Source organism: Delphinus delphis, chromosome 2 (assembly GCF_949987515.2).
Source record: "Delphinus delphis chromosome 2, mDelDel1.2, whole genome shotgun sequence".
Taxonomy (NCBI): Eukaryota; Metazoa; Chordata; class Mammalia; order Artiodactyla; family Delphinidae; genus Delphinus; species Delphinus delphis.
Genome location: NC_082684.1, coordinates 137,597,243 through 137,622,555, shown reverse-complemented (window position 1 = coordinate 137,622,555; position 25,313 = coordinate 137,597,243). Strand labels below are relative to the sequence as shown.

At 48.4% G+C, this 25,313-nt stretch overlaps 1 protein-coding gene across 4 annotated transcripts in view; it reads right to left on the bottom strand.

Annotated features, from left to right (window-relative positions):
* Window positions 1-1,395: 1,395 nt before the first annotated feature.
* The window catches only part of PARP16 (poly(ADP-ribose) polymerase family member 16), a 29,267-nt gene continuing 5,349 nt past the window's right edge, over window positions 1,396-25,313 (bottom strand). Inside the window, exons 2-6 of one of the 4 annotated variants that reach the window (XM_060005763.1) lie at window positions 18,275-18,412; window positions 15,775-15,981; window positions 12,838-13,009; window positions 11,295-11,436; window positions 7,814-9,313 (exon numbers count right to left, since the gene is read on the bottom strand). In XM_060005763.1, the coding sequence (XP_059861746.1) occupies window positions 9,175-9,313; window positions 11,295-11,436; window positions 12,838-13,009; window positions 15,775-15,981; window positions 18,275-18,412 (798 nt within the window). In that variant the 3' untranslated portion in view covers window positions 7,814-9,174. Of the gene's footprint in view, window positions 2,762-7,813; window positions 9,314-11,294; window positions 11,437-12,837; window positions 13,010-15,774; window positions 15,982-18,274; window positions 18,413-25,313 lie in introns of those variants that run through there. The other 3 variants (XM_060005764.1, XM_060005765.1, XM_060005766.1) reach the window with 3 other exon arrangements.

Here is a 25,313-nt window from a genome sequence, read left to right as displayed (position 1 = left end):
TGATACATGCAGCTAGATGAAGACAAAGCCATAGGCCCAAGGAAGACTGAGTAAGACACCTGTCCACAGAGACCCTCAGGCTGCCCTGGGCTCCCACACTGTCTGCCTCCCTCCTCCTCCTGTCTGCCTCCCTCCTCCTCCTGTCTGCCTCCCTCCTCCTCCTGTCTGCGGCCAGAGGGGGATCCTAGAGGAATTCCTTCTGCAGACAGGAATGCTGTTCTCTCTCCTCCCCGACAGTTCAGGCCAGAGCCCTAGGGCAGAGAAGCAGATGCTGTGTGCTGGGGGGCTCCCCCTTCCCAAGTAATCTGCCCTCTGGCCCTGGCTGCCTCCCACACCCTGACCAAGCCTCCACTGGATGCTGGACTGTGGACAGTGGCAGAGCCCCACTCAGGTCCTGCTGTCCCAGCTCCACTCCCAGCAGGATGATTTAGGAGGGGCTGGTGAACAGTGCTTTTCCAGAGGCCTTGCTTTCTCAGGAAATGGCTCGGCCGCAAGCCTGATCTCCAAAACAGGCATAGGGTGAAAACACCTCTGCTCCTCTCCAATAACATGGGCCGTGCCTCTCACTCAGAGCCCCTCACGTCATTCTAGCCACAACATCCCAAGGTAGTAGATAGCAAGAAAGGCCCGGGGTCTCATCCTGCTTCTGCACTGACTCGCTATGTCCACCTCTGTAAAACAAGCCATGTGGGTGTGATGCCTTCAGATCTAGCTAGAACAATGTATGAGTTTCAAATTCACCAGGCAGCCTCTGCACAAGGGTGAAGGCACTCCAAACCCAGGGACAGTGGCCTGGTGTTGACCTCTTCTGAAGTCAGAGTCATTGTTACAAACACAGAGCTTGTGCCAGGAGGGGCTGAGGGCTGAGATGCTTGGCAGTGGGGCAAAATGGGGACTCAGGCACAGGAATGTCCTGTGCAGTCTGAAGACAGAAGGCCACCTCCCCTCTCCCTTCCAGCCACTCACCAGGTCCCCCAGGCCTCTGCTGGAGGTAGACACAGGGCTGCAGCCCCACCCAGTCGAGCAGCCTGAGAGACAGGAATGCTGCTCAGCACAGCTGTTTGGACAAGGGAGGCTGTTTATTCTCTGATGTCGGGAACATCTCAATCAGGGGGATTTGGCTGCTGGCAGCCCCTGGATGCAAGGTTTAGAAGAAGTCAACTTAATCAGAGAAGGCTGAGGGCCCAAGCTCTGAGCAGGCAGGGGGGGTGGAAGGAAGAGGCCACCCCTCCCTGCCCCACATTCAGTGCCATGTGCACCTCAGAGCTCACCTCCTGGGTCTGCAGTGACAGAGCTGGAAGGGTGAATGGAGCTGAGCCTGAAGCTCTCATTAATAGTGTGGCCATTGAGGGGGGTGGGGGGGGCGGGGATGGAGACTTCCCGAGGTCCCACCTCCAGCATCCAGCTGCCCCCTGCTTATGAGACACGGCAGACCTAACAGTCTTCACCTGGGGAGGGAGCTCATTTGGCATGCCTTGAGCTGGCGCTGCCCACTCCAGCCTCCCTACACCACCAGCCCAGATCCCTTTTGCTCAGGCAGCCCCTCTAGCTGCGGCCTTGCAGCTAGTCAGCTCTGGCTCTGCCTCTTTCGGGCTTTCTCACCTTGGATAGTCACCTCTCCAAGCCTCTTTCTTCTCCTATAAAACAAAGGTAATAGTATCTGCCTTGAAAGGGTATTGTGAGGATTAAATAATTCTTTCAATATGCTCATCATTCAGGAGGCACTTAATAAATGATAGTGCCTTTCTCCCTCATTCCTTCTATTGCTACAGACCCAAGCTCTGGTTTTCCTGTGGGCCAGGACCCTCCAGTATAGTTTATAACCCCGGACCCTGGTCACATCTACCTACTGCTGCTCGCAGACCTCAGAGTGCTCTGGGGTTCCCTAGGCCAGAAGACTTTCTGGAGGAGTCCAAGTGACCCAAGGAAGCACCTTGATGCTCAGGCTGCAGAATAACCCAGAACATGGTGTTTTTTGTGTGTGATTTGCCCAATTCTCATTTTGCACAGGTTTGAATGCCTTGTGGGTAGAGTCCAGGGATGAGGACAGTCAAAATTCATCAATCCTGGGCTTCCCTGGTGGCGCAGTGGTTGAGAGTCTGCCTGCCAATGCAGGGGACATGGGTTCGTGCCCCAGTCCGGGAAGATCCCACGTGCCGCGGAGCGGCTGGGCCCGTGAGCCATGGCCACTGAGCCTGCGCATCCGGAGCCTGTGCTCCGCAACGGGAGAGGCCACAACAGTGAGAGGCCCGCGTACAGCAAAAAAAAAAAAAAAAAAAAAAAAAAAAAATTCATCAATCCTGACTCACACATCTGAAAACCACATCTTTCTATATTCAATAAAAGTTTACACCAAAAACAATGGAGCACTGGGGATGATAATGGGTATAAGTTATGGACTCCCCCCTCCTTTTATTCCCAAGATCCAATTTAAATTCTGTTAAAAAGCGGATTCATTGGTCACTTAAGTGAAAGGCCTAGCTTTAGGCATGACTGCATTCAGTACTCAAACATCATCATCATGACTCTCTTCCTCTTCCTCTCTTGGCTCTACTTTCCACGGTGTTGGTGTCAGTCTGAAGCTTCACAAGACAGCAAGACGGCATCAGGAGGAAGGCAAGTCTCTTTTCCAGCAGCCCCCGAAAACAAACCTCCTGTGGACTCTGACTGGGTCACGTGCCCATGTCTGAACCAATCACTGAGGCGGAAGTAGGGCGGTGCAACTTGCTGACTGGCTAGGGCCTCAGCCACTGGTCCACCCCTAGAGTGTGTGGGTGAGAGGGGCAGTCAGCTTTACCAAGATCCAGTGAGAGTGAAAAGAGGTTGGTTCCCCACAGAGAAGCTGCGGTAGGTACCAGTAGAGTGATACGGACCACAGGGGACAAGAACAACGGATGTCAAACAACGGTAATCAGTGGGTCGAAAACTAAGATGACAAATGCTTTTCAAGCACCTTCAAGCCCTCTAAAAATATTATTGATGTGCTAGTTTTAAATCCCTAGACACCTCTGATAGACAATGTGTTATGGACCCATTTGGGATAGCCTGGACTTGCTTAAGAACAGTAAAAAAAAAAAAAAACTACACCTTTCAACTGGTCTGCAATCCATACTTCCCAGGAATTCAGACTGGCCTTGTCTCCTTCTTGTTCCACTAGCAGGCAGTTTGACTGAAGTGACCAGTGTTGCCAGGGCTGGAAGGGCCTGTCAGCACTGCAAGCTTATTTCACTGAGCCAAAGGGGTATCGGGTATCAAGCAAACTCTGACTCCAGTGGCCCCAGCCCTCTCCGCCTACCTCCTCACATGGTCAAAGCTCCTCTCACCCTTGAATTTCCAGTGATTTCTTCCTCTCTCACCTCTCCCCCACCCCCTCCACCACCCCCAGCTCCACAAGTCTTACTAAAACCTGTTCTTAAGAAAGGATTCCTGGGCTTCCCTGGTGGCGCAGTGGTTGAGAATCTGCCTACCAATGTAGGGGACACGGGTTCAAGCCCTGGTCTGGGGAGATCCCACATGCCGCGGAGCAACTGGGCCCGTGAGCCACAGCTACTGAGCCTGCGCGTCTGGAGCTTGTGTTCCACAACACGAGAGGCCGTGACAATGAGAGGCCCACGCACCGCGATGAAGAGTGGCCCCCGCTCGCCGCAACTAGAGAAAGCCCTCACACAGAAATGAAGACCCAACACAGCCTAAATAAATAAATAAATTTATAAAAAAGAAAGGCTTCCTCATCAGTCCTTCACATGTTTGTATGAATAAGCATCAAATCAACAGTTTAATCTCTCAGGACCATTTGCATTTTAAGTCTGAGCCTTTCAAACGAAACTTTTAAAAGACTCTGTTCTGCCCACCCCACTCTACTCCCAAAAGGTACTTTTGGTGACAGAGAGCAAATGGGACTCCCTGAAATCAAGCAATAAATGTCCACAAAATTCTCTGAAACCCTCACCCATCCGCATTGGCTTGCCAGTGAATTTTTTCTCGTCTGTCTTCAGTCACCTTTGCTGACATTACCCTCTACTATGGCAAAGAAGTTTCTTGTATCCTTTCCTCCATTTATTCAGTCAACAAACTTTTCTTGAACTTCCACCATGTCTTAGATACTTGGGTTTACAAAGATGACCTAGGCCCTGACCTCAAGCAGCTTGCAGTTAAATTTTAGTGCAGGAAACATCACCTTCACCACCAGATTTTTAACACAAGCAAAGTCTAGCCCAGTGGCTGGTATAAAGTAGGTATTCAGTAAATGCTGCTTCTCCTTCTCAGGGCTACACTATGTGGGCACTACAGTGAATACTGGAAATTTTCTAAAAACTCTATCCAGGTGGTAAGAGTGCCAGCAGGAGTGGGTGGAAATGGTGGTTTCCATCTCGCTTCAGAATGTCACGATTTATTTTGGATGCTCCAAATGTCAGGCTGGAGATTCACACAAAGGAGAGGGTCTTATTCTAACCAGATCAGGGCTAGAGGCGGCCCAGGACACTGTCTGCACGGTGCACAGCCCCAGACAGTTTGGAAACAAACAGTAACTCGTCCAGAGGAAAGAGACTGACAAAAGCCAAAACAAACAAAGGCCAAGAGATGGAAAACTCACGAGGTGGGGCAGGGTGGAGAGGAGGAGAGTGGAGGGCTGTGGAAGGGGCTTAGGGAGGGGTGTGGTCCTGGTTTTTTTCTGGGGAGCTGAATCCAGCTCCTGCCCCACTCCCTACTAAGAATCACCATGGCAACGGGGAGGGTGAGTATGGCTGATTCCAAGCCAGTACAAACCTCCTGGGCTTAGCAGCAGGAATGGGCTCAGATGCATAGGGCCATGTTCTAAAGAAAAATATCTGAATTGGGCTTTTAAAATCACAACCTCCCCCCGCCCACTACTGGTTCTGCAGACAATCAGTGTTTAACAAAATGAAAAGAAACAATAGTGAACCACATCCCTACTCCACATCTCTCTCACATACACATACACACTAATCCAAAGCCTACAGAGTAAAATCCTTCCTTTCGTGGTGGAAACTGACAGCTCATTGGATTCTTAGCTCTTCTCAGAAGCAGGGACCTAGCCTGTGAGAGGTCCATTTGCCACCTCCCAAAACTACTCCCCCTGACAGTGGCATCAGTGACAGAAGGCTGATGAGGTTGCTTTGACAAGACCAAGGCAGCTGGGGCTCTGATGGGAGGTGGCTCCAGCTGAACCACCATCTGGTCTCGTCTGCCATCAGCCGCCTGGGGAAGCTCTTGGCCCATAGCGGGTTTGTCAGCAAGGAGACTGGTGCTTCCTCCTCCATGAAAGTGTTTGCAGCATGAGCCCCCTGAGCTCTCAACCCTCAGAACCCAATTTTGCCCTTTCCTGAGCTGGTTGGCCTAGGGGGTCTGCCTTAGATGTGGGGTCAGTGCTAAACAGAACTGAGTCTTCAGGGTTTGTCTCCTTCCTGCCTCTCCATTCCCAGGTACCCATGGATCTCATACTATCCCCCATGACCCTAGTCCACGACTCATGGTAGGCACAGGGCCTAGAGTCCCCGTTACGAAAAGGATTTAATTCCCTTTAAAATTAGAAGTGGGGGAACTTCCTGGTAGCGCAGTGGTTAAAAATCCACCCGTCAATGCAGGAGACACAGGTTCAATCCCTGGTCGGGGAAGATCCCACATGCTGCGGAACAACTAAGCCCAATGCACCACAACTACTGAGCCTGCGCTCTAGAGCCCGCAAGCCACAACTACTGAAGCCCGTGTGCCTAGAGCCCGTGCCTAGAGAAGCCACTGCAATGAGAAGCCCACGCATGGCAACAAAGAGCAGCCCCCCTTGCCGCAACTAGAGAAAGCCCACACACACAACAAAGACCCAACGCAGCCAAAAATAAATAAAATTTAAAAAAATAAAATTAGAAGGGGAAAATGAGCTTTTAAGTGGTAGAAAACATTTTAGTACATAAGAGTAATACGTTCATCTTTATACCAACACAGTCCTACGGTATAATTTAATTTATTTATTTATTTTAATTTATGTATTTTATTTACTTATTTTTGGGTCTTCGTTGCTGCGCACAGGCTTTCTCTAGTTGCGGCAAGCGGGGGCTACTCTTCGTTGCGGTGCACGGGATTCTCATTGTGGTGGCTTCTCTTGTTGCAGAGCACGGGCTCTAGGCACACGGGCTTCAGTGGTTGTGGCGCACGGGCTTAGTTGCTCTGCGGCACGTGGGATCTTCCCGAACCAGGGCTCGAACCCGTGTCCCCTGCATTGGCCGGCGGATTCTTAACCACTGTGCCACCAGGGAAGCCCCCTACAGTATAATTTTAGATTTTTTTTTTTTTTAGAGGAAGGGGCCCATGAAGGCAAAAGCGCCCAGGGCTCATGAAAGTCATAGTGTGGCCCTGTCCTAGTCTTCCCTCCCGTCCATTCCAACCCTCTAGGCTCCAGGAATTTCCTTCCCTCATATCAAAATGTACGTGTCCCATGGAGCCCACTGGCTTGGAAGTTCCTGGAGGACAGGACCGTTCTTCATCCATCCTCATGTCCCCATCGTAAGCCCAGTGCCTGCCCCACAGTCACAGCAGGTATTATACAACCTCTTTTTTTGGGGGGGTTGGGAGGGGACAGAAAACTCAGAAAAAGGGGATTAGGTTTTAAATAAATATTGCCTGAGAACACCAGGAAACTGCACATTTCACATCTGTGCAGTCGGACTTTGTTCACATCCCCTATGCTGAACTCTATGGAAACTGCTCCGGCCAAGTTCACCAATGATCTCCAACTCAGTAAATCCCATAGAATTTCTCAGGTATAATCTCGATTGCTTGGCAGCATTTGACAGTGCTCACCAAGCCTTCGTTTTTCGCTTCTGTGACACTTCACCGTTCCAGGGTCCCTGGGCATTACTGCTCTGTCTCCTTTGCAGGCTTATCTCCTCTGCTGAGCCATGAGAAACAAATAATAACGATAATAATAATAGCAGCTGAAACAAATCAGCTACTTGCTCTGTGCTGAGCTATTCTAACTGTCAGTTCTTTTAATCCTCAAAATAATCCTAAATCCATTCTCCAACCACCAGCCAGAGCGATTTTTCTGCAAACCAAATCTGATATCACTTCCTTGGTTAAAATCTAATGGCTCTCCCCAGCCCACCACTTTTAAGGTCTTTCATGATCTGTTCCCTGCCCACCTTTCCAGCCTCATTTCTCACCACAGCCTCTTCCTGTAGGACCCTCCTGCTTTCACCTTCTCCAGAAAGAACTCTAGGTCTTTGCGCTGTTCACACTGCCTGAAACGCTTTTCCTCCACCTCTTAGCCTGACACCAATGTCTTTCAGGTTTCAGTTGAACGTCACCTTTCCTGGGTGCCCAGTGGGGCTGAAGAACATGATGCTTACGAGACTGACGCTGAGCCAGGTTCAACCCCCAGCTCTGCCACTTCCCAGCCATGTAACCTTGGGCAACCTATTCAACTCTCTGGGCCTTCACTTTCTTATCTGTTGTGAGGATTAAAGAAATCAGTACATGTAAGGTGCCTTGCAGGCTCCAGGGTGTCACCTCCATATTTCCTGATCCCAGACCATGTTAAGATTCCTTGCCAAGTAGCTTCCAAAACTCCTTTATGATACCGTATAATGCCAACTTCACTTCTGAGAATGTTTGTCCATCTGCCTACCTTGCTAGACTGTCAGCTCTGTGAGGGCAGGGGCAGTCTGACCTGATTCTGCTCCTACTTCTAGTCCCTGGCACACAGTAGGGTCTCATATTTGCTAAATCAATAACTATAAATCCAATGCCTACAGATATACTGGAGATATATACTCTCCAGCAAACGGCCACCTCGAACAAGGATGGATAAAATTTTTCCCAACAATGAATACACAGCAGCCTCGTGCTGAGGCTGAAAGCAGTCACAAAGGCAACTTGGAAATTAGGAAAATACCTTTATTATCTCTGAAATGCTCCAATATTCAATGTAAAAACCAGGATAGTGGCTTTTTCACAACCTCACAAATTATAGAAAAGTGAATTTCCACATTCTTTACAGAAATCTCCCCCCTAAATCAGATAGGGCTCCGTGACAGCTGACACGGGGCAGAGAATACAGCAGGTAGAACCAGGGCTCTCTGAGCAGCCTGAGGCTTTCCCTGAACATTTAAAGCCCAGGCTGAGTCCCAGAGACTTGCGGGCCCTGTGAGAGAGGCTCAGCCCACACACATCCGTGGCACACCGAGGCAGGCCTCTATCTCAAAGGCCAGCTGCCCACAGAAGGCCTGCAGTGTGGCACCTGTGGCTAACAGGCCACAATCAAGGCAGGTTCGTGAGAAGGAGAGCAGGAGGCAGGCCTACAGCTCAAATCCTTCTCTCTAAAATATGGCCAGGAAAGAGGCTGTGGACACCGGCCAAATGGTGCTCTAGGTTTAGAAATTTCCCCTTTTACTCAGCTCACAAAGACTAATTTGTCAAACAGCTACTTTAAAAAAAAAAAATCAGAAAACAAACATTTGGTTCCATTTCAGCTGTAATCAGCAGTTGGTAATTTTTAGAAAAAGATGACTTGATTTGCTCTTTGTTTTCTATCGGTTCTCTGACTCCTTCCTTTCTCATCCATGGTTGGGGCAGAGGGGTTACAGCTGTAGCAGAAGGCTCTCTGTTAATGTGAGAAAACTGTGAAAGTGTTTTGCACTCACATACAAAGGCTGATGGAATTCAAAACAATCCCACCGATTTTTATGGGAAACATGACTGTTCCTCTCGGGTATCTCAAGTCAAAACAAGGCAACCGCCTAGTGATTTATAGTCCCCACTACACATTTCCGCCTTCCAGAAGGCATTAGAGAAGGGCCAACGTCCGCCAGAAGCAATTGTAAACACCCCACTGACAGCCTGGACACTTTGTTTTTAAATGCAGCAGGACTTTCTCCTTTGGCCCTGGCAAAAAAGACAACTCCCTAAGACTATTTAGGAAGGCGCAGACAGGAAATCTCCCCCAAAACCTAAGAGTGAGGGGCCAGTAGCCTCCGTTGACTAGAGTGTGGCTGAGAGCATCATCAAAGGCAATTGATACATTTATGGCATATAAAAATTGTCCTGTGGTCCCCAACTGGCCCCCAGGCTTGACCTAGCTGGATGTGAGGCCCGGGAGGGACAGAACAAGTTATCATAAGGCACGTGGTTGCGGTGGTCCCCACACCAGGCCCAGAAAGATCATCTCTTCACGCGATTCCAAAAGTGTTGGAAAGCTGAGGAGTTGATGACACTCACTATGAGCAGCAGCAGCAGATACAGGGATATCATGACCGTGAACCAATGGCTGGAAACCCAGGAGAGCTGGCTTGAAGCCCTGCTTCAGGGGGAAAAAAGAGTTGATGTTGGAACAAAGAGAAAAACATTTTTTTAAAGTGTATGCAACAACTTCTGGCTCAAAGAAGATGAAATGATCGATTTCATCCTCTGAATGAGCCATGAAAAGAAGCTTTGTGCATGCTCCTTTGCTCAAAGAATCTGGGGCTGGGCTTCCCTGGTGGCGCAGTGGTTAAGAATCCACCTGCCAATGCAGGGGACACGGGTTCGAGCCCTAGTCCGGGAAGATCCCACATGCCACGGAGCAACTAAGCCCGTGGGCCACAACTACTGAGCCTGCGCTCTAGAACCAGTGAGCCACAACTACTGAAGCCCGCGTGCCTAGAGCCCGAGCTCTGCAACAAGAGAAGCCACCGCAATGAGAAGCCCGCGCACCACAGTGAAGAGTAGCCCCTGCTCGCCGCAACTAGAGAAAGCCGCGCACAGCAACAAAGACCCGATGCAGCCAAAAATAAATAATAAATAAATTAATTAATTAAAAAAAAAATCTGGGGCTATTTGCCCTGGCGCTGACACGCCTTTCACCAGAATTTCTCAACCTGGTTACCTATTCCAAAAGTTCTTTCCCTTCATTGGTAGGAATAATAGAATGAGTAAAATTAAGCAACTGAAAACTAAATCATGCTCACAGCTGGCCTAAAGAAACCAGAAAGAACAGACATACGGGCAGATTTAGATGAAAAGTAGAATTCTATTAGATGAAGAGGGAACTTGAGTCACCATGGGAACCAAGTAGAAGAGTATAAAGGTGGTTGGTGGGCCTCACTGGGGCACGCGGACAAATTACAGTTAACACGTCTGTCGCTGACCAACACCACGAAGATCTTTTCTAGATGTAAAAAGACAGCTATGCAATGAGCTCATCCTGATCTTTTCTTTTATAGCTCCTCTTGTACCTTTTATAACCTGTCTTTTCCTAAGCAAGACTTTGGTATCTAGAAGGATGATCTCACTAAGGGTGTCTGACCAGGTGACAGCAGGTGGCAGGGCATTCAGCAAAAGTATTTTCACTCTCAGACATGCACAAGTATTATCCTGAGCAGGGGAAATCCTCTTTTGCCCACTGGGAGATGATCTAAACCATCCAAGTGTGCACTAGAGAGACACTCCAGGAAGAAGTGGGAAAGGAATGGAATTTTCGACTTGAAAAAGCTGGATGATTTTAAACCAAAGAATAATGTCCCCCACACTTAGGAACCCAGTACGTATTTCCCAGATTTAAGGAGGGAGGATTTTACTAGATACTGCATTCTGAAGCATAGAATCCACTGGTGTGTGCGAGTAGGAGTCGAGAGTATTAACAATCACCCTTTCCCTGTCTTGCCTGTTCACCTGCTGCTCATCCCCATGAGAAAATCTACCACGGACCCCCAACAGTGTGACAAAACCTCAAAGTGACCCGCAACCCTGGAGAGCCCTGCCATACCCTCGAAAACACAATGCTGAGACGGCATGAGGAATCCACCACTCCCGGGTTCTTAGGAGCGGGAAGGCCTCATCTGCTGTTGGATTCAACACTCTCATTTTAGAGATAAAGATGAAGCATCTCAGGTCCAGAGAGGAGCAGGTGGTGGTTCGACAGCCAGCTTGGGAAGTGACCAAGCTGGACGGCACATAATCCCAGCCAGATCCTGGCACCACCCTGCCTCTCAGCGCAAGCCAGTGAGGGGGTTTCAGACTGTGATCAGGAGCCCAGGTGGCAAAGGGGCTTCACAGTTGGGCTTCATTCAGTCCCTCAAGTTATTTATGTTAACAAAGCTCTTCTTCACTAGAATATACAGTCCCTTAGGGCCAGGACCAGATTCTATTCGACCTGTATTCCTCACTTCTTAACCCTTACATAAAGCGGAGATAGCTGAGGTGTAAGGCTGGGGGAGAGGAGCTGCTGATAACTAAGAACCCAGTACTATGAATGCAGCCTTTAGCTGTTCTCCTGGACCTCACGCAGGGACCATCCTTCTCACCTCTTGGGCTGCTTCTGTGAGTACACCAGCAGGTACTTCACTCGCAGGAGCTGGTTATTGGTGACCACAAAGTACTTTGGAGGGATGTCTCCCCCTTCACTGTGCTTGATCCTCGCTCTCCTGCGATCTATCTCCCTGGAATCTAAATAAGGAGATAAAGCACAACTTTACAGGGGGAAGATACAATAATAACAGAAGCAAACTATGAAAAGAAATGGGTCAAGCACCCTGGTCCTGAGGGTGGAGAAGCCCCGAGAGGCAGAGGAATGGGCTGTGTGTGTACGTGAAGCAGGACTTAAAAATAGGAGAGTCCGACAAGCAGACAACCGGGAGGAGGAAAAGGAATAGGAAACTAAAAGGGATACAAGAGGGGAAAAAAAAAAAACTGAGTTGGGAAAGCAGAGGGAAGAAGCAGATTGATGGCCATAACAAAAAAATAATCTGGGACTAGAAATAAGACTTGATCTGAAACAAACTTTTTAACAGCATTTTAAATTAACGGTTCTGGATTCGAGTTTCTTAGAACACTTATCTTCCACCTTTTGTACCAAGACTTGTTTCAAAAAACAAAACAAAACCTTTCCTTTTAGTAACATGAAAAAGCTTTACCAGAAAGAACCAAAACAAAAAAACCCACAAAAGGTCAAAGCTTCGTGACAGCAGACGTTGCAAGGTTTTGTCCTAATGTTTAATGTCACGGTTTGCAGACTTCCTAAGAATTACAAAAGCGAATATTCGTGCTGTCTGGTTTGGGAGAGTGGCGTCAGACCTGGGCCCATTCCTCAGGATTCCAATTGTTTTACATTAGAGGCCAGGAACAGACAGTTTTCTCAATTCTCCTTTTCTCAGTGGAACCAACAGGCCAGCTCTGGAGACTAGAATGACAGTTCTATGACCTCTGCCTTTGAGGGCAAAACAGCAGGGGGCAGGGGGCAAAGATCTAAGGCACATATCAGGAGAGCAGACTGAGGTGGCCACTCCCTAGAGAGCCCAGGATTCACCCCCATGGCCTCAGGTGCCCCTCACATCCTCTGGGGGCTCCAGCACACAGCAGAGCAGCCTGGAGGAATAGCGTGTGGACGCAAGTCTTTAGCTTCAGTTTAGCAAATGTTTATTGAATGTCAAGTATGTACCAGACTCCCTGCTGACCCCAGGTGCCCAAGAGTGAATCAGATCCAGTCTCTACCTTCAGTGAGACTGTGCTCTGGCCTCACACACTCATTTTCATCTTCTCCACCCCAAAGCTTTCCTTGAGCACTTGGACCCACCATGATTGCCCCTTCCTCTGAGCTGCTGCTGTGGACCTCATCAGCACCCTCAGCTGGCACTCCCTACCCACTGCCCTGTAGTCAGTGATACCTTTTCCACTGTGCGTTCAGTCCAGAAGGAGACTGCTCACTGCCTGAAGGCAGGCCCTGTCCTACACTGTTAACCCAGCCCATTCCTTGGCATGCCATGGGTGCTCCACCCAGCAGCTGGGCCAAAGGCAAAAGCCTGACACCCAGAGGCCTGCAGCACAGGTCTGGGCCAAGTGCTCACTCACCCTTCTTCTTCGTTTGGCACTTGACGTCTGGATGGTCGATGACCTCGCACACGGCCACACAGCTAAGGATGGGGCCCAGGAGGCTGCGCTGCCACCCATGGCCATGGGGGCTGTAAATGAGAGCCAGGCTCAAGTCACTGGTGAGGTAGGTCCCTTCCCCGAACAAGGATGTCTGAAATGGCAGAGATCAACAGAAAAGAAACAGGGCTGGGTGAATGCAGAGTTGGCACAGCAAGATGACACAGGTCTTTCTTCAACAGGGTTGTTAACACAATCTTCAAGCCTCTTTTTTTCCCCCAGCAAAAGGCATAAGATCAAATAATCCTATGACACCGTCACAGGGTTATTACAAAACACGTTCCTATCTGACGACAGTTTAACTGATTGTGGGTGTGGCTAACTAACCTGGCAAACTAGTAGTTCCAGTGCTTAAGGCTGAGTGAGAAAACCAACCACAGGGATAAGAGTCAAACGGACCCAAGTTTGAATTCTGCCTATCCCTCTAACAAGCTAGCAAGTTATATAAACTCTCTGGGTCTCAGTTTCTACATCTGCAAAGCGGTGACAACACTGTCTCCTCAAGGATTCAATGAGATGATGCACATAGAGCACCGCACAGGACACCTGGCACAAGACAGGGGTGGGTATGCCGTCACAGGTTCTGATGTCGTAGGGTATCAGGCATTCCTGCTACATGAATGTGTTAAGCATGGCTACACTGACAGGCTTGCAGAAGCAAAGTCATGCCCTTATGTACAGGGAGGGGGTAACACCTGAGTGACTAAGGGAAGTAATCGGAGTCATTACTTGGAACAGAAACGCATCTCTCAGGCCAGAAACTGTAACCAAATGAGGCAGGCCTATATGAGGGGCAGGGTAAGTTTTGTTCTTTGTGTTGGTGTCGACCAAGAAAATGTCCAAAATTCTAGAAGGCAGGTCCCTGGTGGTGATGCTAATTTGGTGTCCTCCACGAGGAAGCATGCCAGGTGAAAGAGAAGGATCGCAGGTGAAATACCTACAAGCTGAGGCTACAGCAGGCATAGCAAACACATCCTTTGCCCATGGCAGACATCAATAATCAACCGTGACGCCGACATAAAAATATCAATCGTGGCACTCATTCATACTGACTCAGAATCCTTCTCAGCACAACATTCTAGGTAACTGCTACCAGTGGATGGAATTTGACATGAGCTGTAATCCAGATGCTATTCTTGGGCCACAGTGTCAGTACCTTAAGATGATGAATGGCCTCAAACAGCTCACTGAATGTCCTCTACTTGCTAACTGAGAAACATCCTAGTCAGTGGCACCAGGCTTCCACAACTCTAAGCCGATTAAGGGAAGCGTAGGGGAAATGAAACAAGCCTTTCCTTGGCCTTGTCACAGTGTCCCCCTGTCTCAAAAGTTAACACAGACCTTCTCCAAGGACACGGATGTCCTCTGATCTGACCCCACATCCATTTCTGCTTATGCCTGCCATGTATAAACCATTCCCTAGACTCAAGAACCATGAGCAGGAGAGCACAGCAGCAGGAAACTTGGGGTATCCCTACGAGAAAAACAATCTCAGAGCTTCAACTGGCAGGTAGGCTCCCCCAAGCAAGCCCCTCGCTGAAAACCCAGACAGAGGAGCCAGAAGAGCATCCACTTCACCACAGGACTATGATGAGACGCTTCTAAGCAGCAAACTCCCTCAGGCACTGAAGTGAAGGTTTGGTTCCAAGACTGGAATCTGCAGGCAACTTCTCCAGGTGGGCTCTGGTGTGAAGCAGAGGCCCCCTGGATTCCAGTAGCCTGGCCATAATAATAAGCTGAGAGCCAGTTGTAAACAAGCCCATCATCCTCGCAAAACCCAACTGTGCTAATCAGCGGCAGCAGTGCTGGAAAAGTCTCTCCAGCCTCGGGGCTGCATCAGCCACGACTGAGCCCACAGCTCGCGGAGCCAGTCCCCCGGACAAGGCAGATGCTGGGACGACTGGCGGAAAGGCTGCAGCCCTCCAGACACCCCAGAGTCGCTCTCCATCAGCCTCTAAAAGCAGCCACTGCTTCCTTGGTACTTAAGTACAGGAAGAGCCCTTTGCATACATGAACTGTTTCAATCCTATCAAGGCACCAGCACGTGGGTCATGGAATCCTATTTTACAGATGAGGACACCGGAGCTCCGAGAGGTTAAGTAAACTTCCCCAGGATTGCAGAGCTGCAAAGGTGGTCTTTCTGGCTCCTGTCTGTATTCTTCCTCCTTCGCCTCACTGAGGGACAAAATAAGTGCTGACAAAGAAGGGGTGGTTGACACTCCTGACAAAGGAAGGAAAGGTGCTCAAGGAGGGAGCTCCTCTCCTGTTTCCCCAAGGGCTGACTCTGTTGGCGGGTCCCCTAGGCAGGTGTTTCTCAAACTTCAACATGCATACGAATCACCTAGGAGTTTGTTAAATTGTGATTTCTGATCAGGTAGTCTGGGGTGGGCCCGAGACTCCACATGTTCAACAAGCTCCCAGGTGATGTGGACGCCACTGGTCCAGGGATCATGCTGAGGAGTGAGGGCTGGCCACCCACTGGGATCGCCTGGGGAGCTCTGAAAGCACACTGGTGCCTGGGCCCCACGTTGGTCGGGGATGCGGCCAGGCATTGGGATTTTTAATAGCTCCCCAAGTGATTCTAAATGTGCAGCCAAGGCTGGGAACCATCTTTAAACCGATGCTTCTCAAACATTAATCAGTATAGGAGTCACCTGGAGATCTTGTTAAAGTGCAGGCTCTGACGCAGAAGGTCAGGGGGGCCCAGGATTCTGCCTTTTCACAGGCTCCCGAGCAATGCTGCTGTTGCTGGTCTGCAGACCACACTTTGAGCGGCAAGGCCTTAGTGAGCCTACCCACCCTCACCCCTACCAGCCCTGACACACAGCGCCCCCCCATGTCAGCAGCCTTGGGCCCCACCTTGTTCAGGTGGCAGTGCAGGCCATTGTGGATGATGGAATGGAAGTTTTCTAGGCGGCTCCCATGGAAGGCGTAGATTAGGTCTCGTTCTCCTTTGGTCTCATAAAATTTGGCGTTGGCTGGGTCGGAGTACTCAATTTCAAACAGGAAGTCCGGCACGGGGACAGGCGTGTGAGGGGCACCAGTCAGCTTTTGGATCTTTTCAAACTTGAAAACATGCAAGAAGTTGAAGTTTTATTTGGGAAGTTGGTTAAATGTGCTGCCAAAATGGCCTCCTAAAGCCTTGGGCTTAACGCCTATGGGCTCTGCTCATGAGAAGAACTGGCTTCACAGGAATAAAAACATCAGTTTATAAACAAGCCCAGAGCTTATAGCTCAAGGCTGCTTTCCTCTAACAATATTTTTCCCTGAGAAGCATGAATTGCTCCTTCTAACTAAAGATCACTTCAAATTTTCATTACACTTTCACATCTATTTCCTGCATTCCATCTTGACAGTAATCTTAGGAGGTGGAAAGATGTGATGATGAATTACAGAAATGGCCACAAAATTTTTTCCTACCATCCCTGTCCACTCATCCCTCTGCAATGCGAGTCTGCAGGTGGAATTCCACCAAGATTTCATCAGGAGATGGAATCTATTTCTCCACCCCTTAAATCTGGGCTTGGCCATGTCACTTCCCTTGGTAAACATACGGCAAACAGAGACTTGAACAGAGCTTGCCCTTCCTTGTCTGCTGCTGGGAACCCTTCACAAGCCCTGCTAACCTTCTATAGGATGACAGCCTCGTAGAGGAAGGCCCCAACCACAGCAGCCATCCCCGCTGAAGCCCCCCACACACAAGTGAGGCTACCCTGGATCAGCCCCAGGCGAGCCGGCCCCACCAATAAGAACCACCCAGCCAACCCACAGAATCACGAGAAGCAATCAGTGTTGTTTTAAGCCAGTAGATTTGGGGGATGGTTTGTTATGCAATGAAAGTTAACTGATACAGAAGGGTAAGCTCCTTCCTAAAGGGTAATAATCCTCTTCAGAGCAGAGACCACACCATTTCCAAGATTTCCAAACAGTACATCACAGACCAAAGCCAGTCTGTGTTAAAGTTTTCTCTGGGTTGTGATTACATGACAAAAATAAGGGCAATTTAACAGATATATTTACATTGATGTAAGGTTGCCATGATCCCGTCTTTGGAAGAACTGTCCTTTATTCTGAAGTCAGGGCCATCCTTTTTTTTTGTATTAAAATATCCTTTTATAAAATGATACATGGTAGACAATATCCTTACTTGGGCACAATAAAAAGTTAATAACTCTGGGTCCCAACACTCCATATTTTAATGGAACTTAGCAGATGGGATTGGGATTTGAACCCAGAGCCTGAGGATTTCCACTACTATAATCAAAAATCCAGGAGCAGCTGCCTTATCTACTTTACAAATAGCATCCAACTCCAGTAGGCGCTTGATGCCCTTATGAGGAATGAGTAAATGAATGAATAAATCTAAATTTAACAGATGACGAAAGTGAAACCCAGAGATCATCTAGGAGTTAGCAGCCCAGCCCGACCTGAATACAGGTCTCCTGACTCCCACTCCAGGGCTGTTTATGTTATCTTACCATCCAACATGGATGGAGGATGTCCCTAGACACCAGAAACGAGATGCCAAATTCTATGCCACTTAAGGAGGATTTCTGTCTTTAGCAGGAACTTATAAAACTGAATGCTCTTAAATTAAAACTGATTAAGTGAGGAATAGTACAAACTCCTGCTGCCGCTTACAGGAAAGAACACCTGATCAGGGATGTGCCTGTCCTACACCCTGATCCTTGTCATCCCAGCCCGTCCCCGCGAGATCGCAGCCAAGCAAGGGAAGCCAAATTATGGAATATCTGGCCTGTGCCAGAGACTGTACTGAGGGTGAGACACATTCTATTATAGCTCCCTTCTGAGGTAACTATTAATATTCTCAATTTACAAATGGGGAAAAGAAGACTCAATAATAGATGGGAATGGGATTTGAACCCAGAGCCTGAGGATTTCCACCACTTCGGGTTCTGCCTCTTTGCTTCCTGACAGCTGGAATGTTTGGTCCACCCTTGTCAGAAGTACCTGGGGTGCTTCTGATACCCAACTTTTACTGAGCCCCTAGCATGTGCCCTTAGGCATTGTTCTAAGTGAGAAAATTCATTTAATTCTCACAGCCAGTTCCCTGATGGAAGTATACTATTATTATCCCCATTTTACAGATGAGGAAACTGAGGTACTGAAATGCACCCAGTAACCTGCTCAAGGTCCCGCTGGTAAGAGGGAGAACACAGCTTCGTACTGCCAGTGTACAAGTTCCTGGGCCCCACTCTAGACACAGAATCAGAATTTCTGGGGACACAGGTCCAGGAATCTGCATTTTCAATAAGCTTCCCAGGTCATGCTGGTGCACAAAGAGGTCCCAGAGCCCTCCAGGCCCAGGAATCTGTGATCCTATAGACCAAAGTCTCACCTCTGACTTTCCTGCACTGTGGATTGTCAGGACCTTTGAGGATAAAATCCAGCTCACCAGGTCCCAGGCCCATGTATCTTTGTCTCCTGAGGACTGGAGAAGTTCTTTCAGGTTGGGTAACTTAGTGGCATCTGCAAGCTGAAGTGAGGAAAACCTCCGTTAGCAAGGATCCTGGACAAAATGATAGTAACCCCAGGTGCCCTCTAGTGGTAAGGCAGGCAACCTGCACTTCTTTCAGGTTCCAAGGAATTTCTTCAGAGGGAAATGCAACAGGTCTACGATCCCTTTCCAAATACTGCCCAACTCCAAATGTTCTGAACACTGGAAGGTTATCTGTAACTCAACTGGTACAAAACCTAACCTGAGCTGATGTGAGGTTCGTTTAATCTTAATTATCCCACTTTGTGTTACTACTGATGAGATGCATTTTGCTGCAGAACTATTAATACCTGATTATGGGACACACCCCGCTGGAGGTGTTACCAAATACATGGTATATACACATGTCGGTAAGGGTTACAAAGCCTTCTCCCTTCAGCATGAGTTAATTTTCTGTTAACCTGTTCCCCTGGAGACCAGACAAAGGTAATATAGCAACTACATACAGAACCAGGCAACGCTGCTTTTGGTAAAGATGACCCAGAACGGTAACTGCATCTGGACTGGAGGAAACTGAGTGGGGAATCCATGGTTTTGGGTTTCCCTGAGTGTGGTGACTTTTTGTGAGGACACTGGCAGCTATGTCTATGCTGTTCTTACTAGAGGGACCAGCCTCCATGGAACATGGGGCTTCATTAGACCAGTGCAGCTCCTGCAGCCACCCAACATGAATCTCATCTCCTTACACCCAAACTGTCCCTCTCGGGGGCAAGACTAGCTCCTGGACCTCTATGTGGACTATAGCAAGGACTTCTGCAGAAATGGAATGCCCTCCTGTGAGCTGTGATCCATCCCAGAGCCTTCTGATTTAGGCTGGTACCCGGTGTGGCCTGTGACAGGTGTCTTGAGGGGGACAATATTGCCTTTGTAAAATCAGGCAGAATCAATTCCGAAACAGATCTGGTGCCGGGATTTCTGATAAGGGACTGTGGACCTGGACTAGCAGAGAGCTACAAGGTATCTGTAGCTTTTGCTCAGAAATTAAAACTGACTAGAAGCCAGATCTCTCCAGCATGGCATTTAAAACACCACTGCAGACTGGTGCCATCTGTGAACATACCTCCTCCAAGCTTTGCGCACTCAGTCCCCTGGAGCGCCCCTTCCCCACCTCTACCAACCCAGGTATCCCCTCTCCTCCAAAACCCTAAAGCACTCAGCCCTAATACTCTCTCCCCAGAATGGCCAGGACTCGCGGAGACCAAGGACTGCCTTGTGTTTTTCTAGCTCTCCTGTTTCCTGGATGTAGAGGAAAGAGCAGACAGATCTCAGATTGATTCCCTGCTCCTTAGGCAAAGCACCAGACTGCATCTGGACTGGAGGAAACTGAGTGGGGAATCCATGGTTTTGGGTTTCCCTGAGTGTGGTGACTTTTTGTGAGGACAAAAGTCCTCCTGAGCCTCGATCCCTCTAACACAGGAACCCCACTATCTTCATGTAGATTGTCAGGAAGATTAAAGAAGGTAACAGAATCTCAGGGTCTGGTCTATACAGTGTATGTCCATTTCTGTTCTTTGTATTTCTCCCTGGACAACACATACCTTTCCTACGGATGTAGTTGCTACTTCATGAATACCAGTAGCTTTTTCCCCCGTTTCTAGATAGTTCACTGTTGCCAACCTTGGGGGTTCATTTCTTAACCCTGTAGTTGAAAATCAGAAACCTTTCAGGGCTGCTTTATTCCTGTCTCTATTTCTAAAGATTCAATCAATAGCCTCAGGCTTCTGAAAAAAACTATCTCTACGTGCCTTGCAGGCCATCCGTGAGGATCCAATTTAAAGACATGGGGCTTCCCTGGTGACGCAGTGGTTGAGAGTCCGCCTGCCGATGCATGTGCCCCGGTCAGGGAAGATCCCACACGCCGCAGAGCGGCTGGGCCCGTGAGCCGTGGCCGCTGAGCCTACGCGTCCGGAGCCTGTGCTCCGCAACGGGAGAGGCCACAACAGTGAGAGGCCCACGTACCGGAAAAAAACAAGAACAACAACAACAACAAAAAAAACAAAGACATGGATGTGAAAAATGGGCAGAAGAACGAAATAGACATTTCTCCAAAGAAGATATACAGACAGCCAACAAACACATGAAAGAATGCTCAACATCACTAATCATTAGAGAAATGCAAATCAAAACTACAATGAGATATCATCTCACACCAGTCAGAATGGCCATCATCAAAAAATCAACAAACAATAAATGCTGGAGAGGGTGTGAAGAAAAGGGAACCCTCCTGCACTGTTGGTGGGAATATAAATTGATACAGCCACTATGGAGAACAGTATGGAGGTTCCTTAAAAAACTAAAAATAGAACTAGCATACGACCCAGCAATCCCACTACTGGGCATATACCCTGAGAAAACCAAAATTCAAAAAGAGTCATGTACCATAATGTTCATTGCAGCTCTATGTGCAATAGCCAGGACATGGAAGCAACCTAAGTGTCTAGCGACAGATGAATGGATAAAGAAGATGTGGCACATATATACAATGGAATGTTACTCAGCCATAAAAAGAAATGAAATTGAGTTATTTGTAGTGAGGTGAATGGACCTAGAGTCTGTCATACAGAGTGAAGTAAGTCAGAAAGAGAAGAACAAATACCGTATGCTAACATATATATAGAATCTAAAAAAAAAAAAAAGTTCTGAAGAACCTAGGGGCAGGACAGGAATAAAGACGCAGACGTAGGGGCTTCCCTGGTGGCGCAGTGGTTGAGAGTCCGCCTGTCGATGCAGGGGACACGGGTTCGTGCCCTGGTCCAGGAAGATCCCACATGCCGCGGAGCGGCTGGGCCTGTGAGCCATGGCCGCTGAGCCTGCGCGTCTGGAGCCTGTGCTCCGCAACGGGAGAGGCCACAACAGTGAGAGGCCTGCGTACCGCAAAATAAATAAATAAAATTAAAAAAAAAAAAAGACGCAGACGTAGAGAATGGACTTGAGGATAAGGGAAGGAGGAAGGGTAAGCTGGGACGAAGTGAGAGAGTGGCATGGACATATATACACTACCAAATGTAAAATAGATAGCTAGTGGGAAGCAGCTGCATAGCACAGGGAGATCAGCTCCGTGCTTTGTGACCACCTAGAGGGGTGGGATAGGGAGGGTGGGAGGGAGACGCAAGAGGGAGGAGACATGGGGATATATGCATATGTATACCTGATTCACTTTGTTATAAAGCAGAAACTAACACACCACTGTAAAGCAATTATACTCCAATAAAGATGTTATAAATAAATAAATAAAAACATGGATGTGTAGGTGCTCCACAAGTGTTGATGCTACACAGCAGGGAGGCAGAGAGGTAAATAATTATGACTTAAAACTATTCACTGTCGTAACAAAGACGGATACAAACTACAAAAGGGACCAGGCGGGACTCCTGTTGGGTAGGCGCTTTGAGAAAAAGGAGTGGTCAGGCAAGTCTTCAAAGGGGAGGTGCTGTGTGCTCGGGTTGGACAGGCAAAGGCACAGAAGCACGGAAGTGCAGCATGTAGTCAGGGATGTGGATGGCAACGAGGGAGGTTAACCGTGCGAGCTCTCCTCCTGGGCGGCCCAGGTCCAATCCTGGGCTCTTACACCCCTTAAGCTGTGTGACCTGGGTGAGTTAACCTGTGTCTCAATTTCCTCAAACATATAATTGGGACAAGGTGAGCCACTTCACAGGATGCCAGTGAAGGTTAACCAAGTTAAACTAGTGCAGTGCTTAGAGCAACAGGAAGGTATTAAGTTAGTGGGACTGCCATGATTGTTATCATTAACTGCAAATAGTTCAGTATGCCTGGAGCCTAGAGTATGGGGGAGGGGTCGCCAGGAGGAACAGGAGTGAGGTGACTTGAGATCAGCCAGTGAAGGGCCTTGTATCCCCCTTGGGGACTCTGGCCTTTGTTCTGTAGGCAACATGGAGCCACTGAGGGTACCTGAAGATGCATTCCGAATGACATACCCTCAGGGACACCTCGGCCTTCCCTGTCCCTCTTCTCTACTCCTGGTCCATACGCCAGAGCCAGCACAGTCTTCCCTCCCACTGGGATTACCATTCCCATCACTGCTCTCCAATCCCACCTGTGAGCCGCAGCCTTTGCCAACAGTCCAGATCAAGGCACAGGGGGCCTCACAAAAGGACCGTCAGTTAACCCAGGCCCCTTTCAGGGGTTCAGTCTGTGGAAGTGGGAGAGAACTCTCCCAACTCTGAGCTGGGCCCAGGCCTCTTCCAGGGCTCAGGCCCTCAGACACACTGCTGCCTGCCCACTGCTGCCTGTGTGTCCTGCAGGGCTGCCCTCGTCCCCACTCTTAACCCCTCGGCTGACCTCCCTAATGTCCTGTTTCACTTTTCAAGCTACTCTGAAAAATCAATCTGCTACAAAAAGTTAACAGGCTTCTTCCTCTTGTGACCAAACCTGTCTGTATTTGAGCAGGGCTTTCTGAGGACCAGGTAGAGACTGTATTTTATCTGGCAACCAGCGTGTAGTCAGGGACGTGGATGGCAACGAGGGAGGTTAACTGTACGAGCTCTCCTCCCAGGCAGCCAGATAACATACAATCTGCTCAGTTAAATTTGAATTTCAGATAAACAACAATATTTTTTTAAATATATAACCCATGCAATATTTGGGGCATACCTGTGCTAAAAAAATTATTTGTTGTTTCTCTGAAGTTCAAATTTGTATTTCGGTCTATATTTTTTAATCTGCTAAAACCAGCAACCCTCCCCTTAACAAGGCCCTTCAGAATCTGGGCTGGCCTCTGCCTAAGAGAACCTTCTGCCACAGACTTCCCACCTGCTCCCCCCATGTTGTTCCTCAGCTGCCCTATGTCTCTCCTCCCCTGTGCTTCTGCAGCTGCCCAGCATGACATTCAGTCTTCAAAGCCAGCCTAAAGTCACCTGCCCTGTCCCTGACCCCCCCATGACCTCTGTGCTCCCCTTGTGCTCAGTGCAGAATCCCAGGTTCGTCCTTGACTCTCTGGGACCATCTCAAATCTGCTTAAGACAAACGCTTCCTGCGGGCCAACCACATCTTACGTATCCTGGAGTCTCAGAGGCCAGCCTGCAGCCTGACATCAAGTTCAGAATGAGATAGTAATAGCTACGATTTGTTGAGGCCTTATCACGTGCCAGGCACTGGGCTAAATGCTGTGCATGTCTCGTCTCATTTTATCCTCACGACAGCCCAGCTTAAAGATGATCATCAGAGACATGCAAATCAAAACCACAATGAGGTATCACCTCACACGTGTCAGAATGGCCATCTACCTACCTACCCACCTACCACTCCTCGGTATATATCTGAAGAAAAGGAAAACACTAATTTGAGAAGACACATGCGCCCCAACGTTCACAGCAGCTCTATTTACAATAGCCAAGATATGGAAGCAACCTAAGTGTCCATCAGCAGATGAATGGATAAATAAGATAGGTGTTTGTGTGTGTGTGTATACACACACACACACACACACACACACACACACACACACACACACACACACAATGGAATACTACTCAGCCATAAAAAAGAATGAAAATTTGCCATTTGCAACAACATGGATGGACTTGGAGGGTATTATGCTAAGTGAAATAAGTCCAACAGAGGAAGACAAATGATACCACTTATATGTGGAATCTAAAAAATAAAACTAGTGAATATAACAAAACAGCAACAGACTCACAGATATAAAGAACTAGTGGTTATCAGTGGGAAGAAGGAAGGGGGAGGGGCAGGAGAGAGGTACGGGATTAGGAGGTACAAACTACTATGTACAAACTAGACAAGCTACAAGGATATGTTGTACAGTGCAGGGAATACAGCCAACATTTTATAATAATTATAAATGGAGTATAACCTTTAAAAATTGTGAATCACTGTTATACACCTGAAACCTATATAATACTGTAAATCAACTAAACCTCAATAAAAGAATTTTTTTTAATTTTAAAACATAAATACATACATACAAGTGAGGAAACTGAGGCTTAGAAAGGTTAAGTACCTTGCCTAGGGTCACACAGCTATTCATTGGCAAGGAAGAGACATGAAGCCAGGTGGCCTGACTCCAGAGTCCATTCTCTGTGATGCTCTCCTACCAAATCAATGGAGAAATTTAGTAATAGACTGAATATTTTAGCCCAAAAGAGTCAATCCAAGTAGGACTTTAAGAGGCTACTTGGGAAGCTTTAGGTATGTTTCCTGAATAACACAACCAAGACTGCTACTGGGTATGCTTAACCCCTGTCAAAGGTAGGAAGAAAGATGTATGTCACGTGTAGTATGGGGCAGGGGCAGGAGACAGAAAACCCTCCATCTAGACAAGAGTTATGAACCACAACTGGTGACAGTGGAAGGCATTTATCAACAACTGGCTTGAGGAGAAAGTGTGCAGGAGGAAGGCAGCCGTTTCTGGGGGCTGGGGGGCAGGCAAAGGGAAAGGTTTTCAAAGCAAGTAGGATGGGAGTGGGGCCTGGAGTGAGAGGGAGGAATCTGAGAGAGAGCATTCCCAGTGGGAAAGAACATGGTGAGGAGGCAGAGAAGGAAACAGTGCCTGTCCCAAAAGCTGGTCAGGGCGCAAATGTCCCTAGGGCCAGAGAGGTGATGAAAACGAGTAAGGGGGGGCTTCCCTGGTGGCGCAGTGGTTGAGAGTCCGCCTGCCAATGCAGGGGACACAGGTTCGTGCCCCGGTCTGGGAAGATCCCACATGCCGCGGAGCGGCTGGGCCCGTGAGCCATGGCCGCTGAGCCTGTGCGTCCGGAGCCTGTGCTCCGCAACGAGAGAGGCCACAACAGTGAGTGGCCCGTGTACCGAAAAAAAATATATATATATATACATATATATATACATATATATATATATATATATATATATATGTATATATATATATATATATATGTGAGTAAGG